General features: G+C 35.5%; 1 protein-coding gene across 1 annotated transcript in view; it reads right to left on the minus strand.

The window, feature by feature from the left end:
- LOC135213963 (neurotrimin-like) overlaps nt 1-10000 on the minus strand; it is a gene marked incomplete at its 3' end in the record, with an annotated part of 736001 nt that overhangs the window by 505808 nt on the left and 220193 nt on the right. The window contains 1 exon segment of the mRNA XM_064248042.1: nt 7787-8424. Coding sequence (XP_064104112.1) covers nt 7787-7874 — 88 coding nt within the window.

A 10000-nucleotide genomic window follows, 5' to 3' on the forward strand; every position in this document is an offset into this window, starting at 1 on the left:
TTGTTTATCTATTGCACATAATTTTCCTTGTTCCCTACTGCATAACATTTCCACCTTCTTGATTATCTCATAAAAACTTCATAAACAGTATAAATAACCAATATACAACATATGAATAATGAAAATAGTCCCGATCATAAAGGAACTGTAGTAAAGAAATAAAGGAACAATAAAAATTCACCATTACCTCTATTAAACATTCGTAAACCGGATACAGAGCCAAACATTTAGAAGACACTCCAATAAATAAATAAAATCACACAAAAAACTTGCAATAAATTTTCAACTGACAATTTTGTGAAATGGAAGTATTTGACCAAATTGTTCAGTGCACATATATATATATATATAATATATATATATATATATATATATTATATATATATATGTATATATATATATAATATATATATATATATAATATATACATGCATACATTTATAATATATATATATTATATATATACTATATATATTATATATATATATAACATTATTTAAATGCGAATTTATGATATTTTAACATTATTCATTTATCTTCAATATTTTTGGAGATATTTGCATTTGAAAAGGGAGCCCCGTTTCCTGTAAGATTTCGCTTCGTTCGTAATTATATACATGCATATATATTACAGATGTGTGAATATATACAAGCCTGCATGTAATGAATTATGAACAATACATATTAGTAAAATTATCTAAAAAAACAACGAAATAAACAGATAAAGGGCAGATAAATCAATTGATAACACAAAGAGAAATGAAGGATATATGAAGTAATATCATTAAGATTCATACATACGCTTTGTGATGACGTATAATGTATGTATGTATGCATGTATTATATATACCTATATATGTAGTATGTATGTATTTGTATTATATGATATATATATATATATATATATATATATATATATATATATATATATATATATATATGTAGTATGTATGTATGATATATATATATATATATATATTATATATATATACATACATACATACAAACATATATATATTCATTTCTCCTTTTCCTCCGTGACATTACCATTATATATTCATGTGTGCGTGTGCGTGCGTCTGCGTCAGAAAGACACAGCAACAACAACAACAACATCAACAACAACAACATCAACAAAAAGATGGCCGGAAAAACGAGAAAGCTAATGGATATTGAAGCAAGGCAGATTGGCTTTTGAGAGCCTTAACCCATTTTCACTTGGAGCGCGAATCCATCAAACAGTTTTTGGTCCCACCCAAAGTAAGTTAAACTGAAGCGTCGTCACTTTGTCCTGACCGTTGGGGCCAGAAGGACTAAGAGAGAAATCAGAGCCTGGAGATAAAGAGATTCTTTTAATGAACGCTAAATAGACACTGGGGATTTACAGCCTCTGCACGAGTCCCAGTTGTTCCAGCGACCCGTAACTAAAAAAATATAAATCACACTAAATGCCATCAGTTGTATAAATAAATTGAAGCTAATTACCATCAGTTTATGCGTATGGATAAATAAGTTGACATGCTACATGCGATCAGTTTATACGTATGGATAAATAAATTGATATTAAAATGCCATCAGTTTGTACATATCGATAAATAAATTGACATAATAAATGCCATCAGGTTATACATATGGATAAATAAACTGACACCCTCTAAATGCCATCAATTTATATATATGGATAAATAAATCACACTAAATGCCATCAGTTTATACATATGGACATATAAATTGGCACACTAAATGGCATCAATTTATACATATGGATATATAAATTGATACTAAAATACCATCAGTTTGTACATATAGATAAATGAATTGACAAGCTAAATGCCATCAGTTTAAACATATGGATAAATAATTTTGACACACTAAATGCAATCAGTTTATACATGTGGATAAATAAATTGACATTAAAATACCATCAGTTTGTACATATGGATAAATAAATTGACACATTTAATGCCGTCAGTTTATACATATGGATAAATAAATTAATACACACATAAATACGCGCGCGCACACACGCACACACAACACACACACGTATGCAGACGAGACACACTTTGGGGAAAGGCAAATGTTCATAAAAAAAATTATATGCAATAGTACTGTTACATTTGCTCAGCAATTAAAATGTAGGACAATATAAAATCATTCTAGTGACACCCATAAAAATCAAAGTTTTTCGCTGTCAGCATTAACTTTTCGTTCTATCGCAATAAAGAATTACACCAACACATCCACCTTTCTTTTTTACATTATTTTCCTCAATTCCAATTAACCAAAATCGCCCCTTTTTTCAATCACTTCCGGGTAAAATGTGACGACAATGGTAAAGACCACACTGCACCGGATTCAAAAGATCTCATTTCCTTTATAAAAGTTACATTCCCTCTGCCGCTTATCCCAGACCCCCTGGATGTGTACAGATTTGTAGAACTGATGTTTAATTTATATTCAACTACGCCCCACCATCAAAGGTCATCGAAGCCTAAAATAAATTTTTGCCACAAATATTTTACGTCAATTTCTATTAATTCAATTACTTGTAGTCATTCAAGTTAAGCTATAAAAAAAAAGAACGTGCGAGTGATGAAATTAATATAGAGGCACAGTGGACCAAACATGAAGAAAAAAAAAAAAGATCAATTGGCAATGCATTGAACATGACTATTTCATACCGTGTTGGTCTCAAAAGGAAACACGAATCGAGAGAATATGAATATCTTTGACACACACCCACAGAGAGAGAGAGAGAGAGAGAGAGAGAGAGAGAGAGAGAGAGAGAGAATTTAATCAAATATTCTTTACGCCTGGTGAATGACATCAAGTCAAGAGCAATCACACTGGCAGCAAGAAAAAGGAGAAGAAAAAAAAGGGAAGCCAGCAACGTCACCTCTGGCCCGATTTCGCATATGGGTCGTGTCGAGTCTATCTATAGACGTAATAGAGCATTAGGAACACTGTGGGGTGAGCGAAAGAGTATGAACACTTTAGTTTCGGTTTTGGGGTAAAATTGGGCGTGGCAATAAAAGTTGGCAGAGCGAGAGATCAAATGAAAAGAATCTGAATCCATTCCTGGGTAGGTTTGAAGAATGTGAAAGGCTATGTTAGGTGATCTATGCAAGAGATGGCGCTGTTAACTGTCAGCTTACACCGAGTACCTCGGGTAAATGACAGCGAAAGTTTCGCGGCAACTTTTATAGAAAGGGGCTGGAATTTGCAAATACACGGCTTCCAGAAAATATGCATAGCGTAAGGCTGGACGTAATGGTGAAGTGAGGAGTGGCTGGAGGTCTATATATTCGATTTTTATTTGATTGAAGAGAAATGGGGGGAGATGTTCAGGTTGAGAGGAAGTGGTGAAAATGTGACTGTGAATATACCTGAGTCTAGTAACAGGTACTGAGAACAAATAAGGAAATAATTAGTGAAAATACATTAGAGTTATAGAAGCAAAAGTGGACATGGTACAGAAGAGCTTGTAAAATTCCATGATGGTGCCATAGGGACAGCAGGCAGTGTCTTTCGGCAAAAGATGGAAGGACGAAGGAATAAGGAATAAGTTAAGTATATCCTAGTTTAACCAGACCACTGATCTGATTAACAGCTATCCTAGGGCTGGCCCGAAGGATTAGGATATTACGTGGCTAGGAACCAATTGGTTACTTAGCAACGTGACATACAGCTTATAGTGGGCTCCGAACCACATCGAGAAATGGAATTTCTATCACCAGAAATAAATTCCTCTGATTGCGCGTTGGCAGAGCGGGGAATCGAACCTGGACTCTGAGATCGTTAGTAGAAAGACGGAATAAAAGCAGTAAGTTGTGATATAAGAGAATAATGGGTTTATCAGAGAAAAAGGGAAATTTTGAAGTGTGATCGTGTGCCAAAGAAAAACAAGAACATATATAGAGGTATACAGGAAGCTGGGTAAGATAACCACGAAGATAGTGAGAGATAAAGAGAGGGAAAAGGAAAAAACCGCAAGGGAGTTACGAACATGGGTGCCCGCACAAAGGGGCAAGAAGGGGCACTTAAAACACCCTGAAATCTTGGAAAAAATTTATATATACACGTTTATTACATTTTACTACATCAATTTGTTTTCATTCGATTTTACAATATATATTCTTTTAGTTTATGTAATTTAAAGGTATAATTATGTATTGTATAAGAGGTTGAAGAATGGAAAGACCAGAATTTGATAGGAATTACAAAAGTGAAATGGTGTAGTACGGGGGTCATACTACGACAGAGTGGCTGGCCAGATTTGGAAGATGGAATGGTTCACAGAGAGAGAGAGAGAGAGAGAGAGAGAGAGAGAGAGAGAGAGAGAGAACAATAATTGTACCAATGTATAAAAGCTTAACGAGGTGAATGTAAGAATGAAGGTATAGCATTACTACTGTAGTACAAGAGAAAGTATGGCAGAATTTCGCTTGAGAAAGTATGACACATCACAGACGGATTAACAGGGAGGAACCCAAGCAAATACGAACGTGTACTTTCAAAATACTTATTGCTATCCTATATTCTATAACGCCAGAATCTTGTATTCTCGTTACCTCTGAAAAAAAAAACACCAGACAAGCCAACGTCGTTCGGACTCGTCACACCAAACAATATGAAAATACGCAAAAATACAAACAGGAAAGATGATGTCCTTTGCATCGACTGTACTGAAACTAGTTAGCAGTTATTGGTCTGAATAACAATCAATGAAAATCAATGCAACAACACGGCATATTGTTGCAATTTCCTTCCAATTCGTGCAAGCTATTCGAAATGGTATTCACACACACACACACACATTCTCTCTCTCTCTCTCTCTCTCTCTCTCTCTCTCTCTCTCTCTCTCTCTTTCAATAGAGGTCTGAGTTTCTGTGTGGCCAGCAATCGACTAATTGGCAAGTTACTGACCTCGACAAGAGCAAAGAGCAACCTAATGGGAGTACACATCCTTTGAGCACACTCAAGAAGCTGCTGCTCCTTCTTCACAAACAGCGTTAAGAAATTCCCAAAACAACGCTGAGAAATTCCCAAAAGCAACATTTACAACCAAGAAGCAATTTGGCAAATTCTGCAATCACTTATCACTCGGAGGAAGCATCTCGCCGGGTCATTTCTGTTATGGCGAAGGATCAGTCATCAAGTATGTTTGCTTCATTTACCAAATTGCTCTCTCTCTCTCTCTCTCTCTCTCTCTCTCTCTCCTCTCTCAGAGGGAATTTCGTGAAGACCCAGGAGATGCGCCTAAGGGCAATATGAATTAGCAAGTTATTCAGTTTTAGTTGTGGTGTATGTTTGCATGTGTATATACATACATATGTAGATATACATATATATATATATATATATATATATATATATATATATATGTATATGTATATACACACATACATACATACATAAATATATATATATATAATATATATATATATATATATATATATATATATATATAATAAATATATATAGTTGACAGAAAGCTAATTTGTGTCTTCTTTGGATGACATTCAAATGCCAAATGAAATGGAGGAACTCCTTCACTTACAACAGTCTCCAAGTTCCTCGTCGCAAACTAGCCATAGAGGACCTAACATGTACTAGAAGCTCCATTCTACGGCTGGGGAGTTGAGTAGAGAACTTCCTATAGTAGATTCCCATCAACCGTGCATTTGATGTCTAGGCCAGTCCCTTGCGACGCTCCTGATTGGCTATTGATAAGTCAATCATAGGGCTGAAAGCTCTCAGTCTCTCTCAAAAGTTCACATAGGCAGGATGTATGTTCCACCTCTCCTGAGGGATACTTTTGAAAGACGTATCTCTCACGAGAGGTGGAGCATACATCCTGCCTATGTGAACTCTCTAGAGAGACAGCGTATCCAGCTATGTGATTGGCTTATCAATAGCCAATCAGCGCTTGAGGTGGCAAAAGGAGCGAGTTGGAGTGGTTGGACAGCCAGATAAAGAGATAAAGGAAATACAGTACCCTTTATTCGTGCCTACAGCGCACCAACGTGAGGAGCACTGACGGCGCTAACCCCCTATGGGAACAGACATTCAGGTGAGTATCTTGTGCTACTGGGTGATGACTAACAACTGTAAGTAAATCTTTCTTGGCTCAGGCCGATCATTTATTTCGCGGAAGATAAGCACCAGCCCTTAAAGATGAATAATTACTCCTGAAGCCTTCAGTCATTGATAACATTTCAATTTCCTCATGTTCATCTACTAATCATCATCTTTCTTCGTTTTCACAAAATTCACGAACTGTCTCAGAAACCTCTACTCATATATTTCTGTCCTTCTTCTTTCCCTAACGACATAATCAGCTGTTTCCAGCCATGACTCTCGTGTTTTTCTTCTCTCTCTCTCTCTCTCTCTCTCTCTCTCTCTCTCCTTCGAGTCCAAGAGATGAAACGAAATTTTCCCAGCTCAACTTCGTCGGCGCTAAGTAAGCAAGCCCGCTTTTATCGCTTTTGCTCCAGACTCGAAACTTGTCAAAGGATGTTCAGCTTCGGAGAAATGAAACTGTCGTCTTGGTATAGGAAAGGTGGACGCTTGATAAAAATATGCATATTCGAACAAACGACAAATCAATAATATTCCACTTTCTAAACTGCAAAAAAAAAGCTTGATAAAAATAAACATATTCGAACATACGACAAATCAATAATATTCTACTTTATAAACTCTGCAAAAAAAAAAACTTGAAAAAGCAAACATTCGAACAAACGACGAATCGATATATTCTACTTTCCAGACTGCAAAAAAAAAAACGCTTGAAAAAATAAACATATTCGAACAAACGGCAAATCAATAATACTCTATTTTCTACTCTGCAAAAAAAAAAAAAAAACTATAGCACACAAGAAGCCTGGAATGATGAACGAACTGCATCTCGGTAATTCATACAAAAACACCCATTAGCAGGAGATTAAACTTACGATCCCCACAGAGAGAGAGAGAGAGAGAGAGAGAGAGAGAGAGAAAGATCGATTTCAGTGGAGACAAATAACGGCGGTCCATTTATTAAAAAAAAAAAAAAAAATTTCGGGAGAGAAAAGGCGGAGTAAGGAGTGAGGTGTGTTCCTCCAACTGTAAACTGGGTCGTTACCATCTCGTTAACCATAGTTAGGGTTGAAAAGTGAGCAATTAGCAGGGAGCACCAATGATAAATAGATCGCATTAGCTCCCTGGTGGAAAGTGCCTCTCTCTCTCTCTCTCTCTCTCTCTCTCTCTCTCTCTCTCTCTCTCTCTCTCTCTCACACACAGACTTCAACAACAGCAAAGGTCCTGAATAAGATGAGAATATTCACTGACTACTTGATCGCTCCTCTTCGTAGGAGTGGAGTCGCAACGTCAAAGGTCAACGGCGGAAACGATACATAAATTGAATATTAATTGCGTACTGAAAATCCACAGCTGTAAAATGTAAGTGCTAAGAAGCTTCCGGGCTATTTACAGAGCCTCTTCAACTCATGGTGCTGGAAAGGCATTCCGTAAAAAAAATTTTTTGCTAAAGCTTCTTAGCACTTGAAACCTACGGTTGGTGCATCGTATATGACTGTGGTTTATTAATGCTCGTGAATTCTAGTGAATTTTCTTCGTATGAATATCTATTTCCGCATTCGCTGCTCCTGAAAGAGAGACATATATGTGCATGTGAACATCGTACTCTAGTAAATGACCACACGGCGAGAGATAGAATAATAAATAGAGGAGTGTCAGAGGTAAATGGAATGATTAATTATTTTTAGCCTTCGGTACTCACCTGCGGCAGTTGGACGGAGGAGACACAGCAGAAGTACCGCTAGGCAGAGGAAGGTGCAGTGGTGGGGGAGCGGTAATCTTCTCATCATTCCAGAATTAAGTTTTGTGATGGCAACTCTCTTATTTCCCAATATAATGAACACTTTTTTCCTTTTCCTTCTTTTTCTTTTCTCTCTTTTTTTTTTAAAGTCAGTCACCACATAAACTGTGAGTATCTAATGGCAGCATATGGCTGGCTGTGGATCCCTTTTTCCTGCTTTAATGATAATAGATGGATTGACGTTTCGCGCTCGTTTCCATGGCAACGGAGCCATCATCAGCTGATGTGTCGCGGGAAATGGAATGCATTTCTTCACATGTGGTGTGGCTTTTTCGTGTTTGTTTGTTTGTTTGTTTGTGTGTATGTGTACGTCTTTCCGTGCGTGTGCGCGTTCTTTTGTAAGTGTCTTGTGCGTATGTGTGTGTGTTTGGGTATCACGTATAATCTGGCTTACTGGAATGGAGTTAAAATTTTTTATTTATTTATTTATTTCTTAATCACCCTTTTTTATTAAGGCAAAGAGCTTTCTAACAATTCGCTTCATCTGTTTCTGATCAAGCATGTTCCCTGGTGGTTCAACACTGGGGTACGTTCACTTCCTGGAAAGAGAGAGAAAAAAAAAGGAATGTTAGTATTTTGGTCTTCATATTAGAGCATCTTTCTGGAAAAGAAATACTGTACTGATTACAATCGTATAAAAATAGAAAATAAAAAGTTTCACTACTTCATTTGACAGTGAGGTTATATAAAGATGAATAATAATAATTAATAATAATAATAATAATAATAATAATAATAATAATAATAATAATAATAATAATAATAATAATAGTTTATTAAACGTGATGGCTGCTACCTCAGCAGCGTTACACTCGTAGAGATTCTTCTTCATTTTTCAATAGCGGCTTTTTCCGTGCTACTTAAAACAGGCTGGTAGAGAGCGCCTATGGAGGTCATTATCAGTGATAATGACCTCCATAGGCGGTCTACTAGCCTGTTTAAGTAGCACGAAAAAAGCCGCTATTGGAAAAAATGAAGAAGAATCTCTACGATTGTAACGCTGCTGAGGTAGCAGCCATCACGTTTAATAAAGTATTGATTATTTATTATTATTATTATTATTATTATTATTATTATTATTATTATTATTATTATTATTATTCTATAAAAGATTACCTTCGCATTTATATTTCTGAAAATTCCCAATATGCATATTGGTCAGTTACTCAGAAACATCGCCGAGCCTGAGAGGCGAATTGTAAGGAAATAGAAAAAAACAATATATAAATCAACTCGCTTAAGTCTGCCATTCTTTTTAACAGCATTTGCATAAAGAGGGTCTTCTACCGAATAATAATAATAATAATAGAATAATAATAATAATAATAATAATAATAATAATAATAATTTGTTTTTGTTTGTATGTGTTTTTTAGCGTTGCATGGAACTAGTGGTTATTCAGCAACGGGACCAACGGCTTTACGTGACTTCCGAACCACGTCGACAGCGAACTTCTATCACCAGAAATCACATCTCTCACTCCTCAATGGAATGGCCGAGAATCAAACCCGCGACGACTGAGGTTGGGAAGCAAACACCATACCACCAATAATAATAATAATAATAATAATTAATAATAATAATAATAATAATATGTTGGAAGCAGACCATCTTTCAAACAAGTCCTGTTGAAAAGGATGGCTGTATTTGGCGAATTTATCTTTTGCAGGATCTTTTCTCATTTTTCCTTCTCATTCGCTTGCCAGGCTCAGCGATGTTGGCCAATATTCATATTGGAAAGGGGGCAACGTGGAATGCGGGGAATATTTTTATTGAAAATATTCAATCAGAATATATATACATATATTTACACAAACGAGAGCTGTCGAGAACCTACTCGATTCTCCAAAGGTCTCGTTTGTATATATTTCTAATTTCGATTTACATTTATGTACACCATTTTAGTGACACATGATAAAATAATAATAATAATAATAATAATAATAATAATAATAATAATAATAATAATAATAATAATAATAATAGATATGATCAATGTCCACAGTAGCACTGAATATTCTAGCTGTTTCAACGGCATTTAATTCATAAAAAGAATTGAGAAGATTCTATATAAGTTAAATGCCGTTGAAACAACAGCAATAATAATAATAATAA

Source organism: Macrobrachium nipponense, chromosome 43 (assembly GCF_015104395.2).
Source record: "Macrobrachium nipponense isolate FS-2020 chromosome 43, ASM1510439v2, whole genome shotgun sequence".
NCBI lineage: Eukaryota > Metazoa > Arthropoda > Malacostraca > Decapoda > Palaemonidae > Macrobrachium > Macrobrachium nipponense.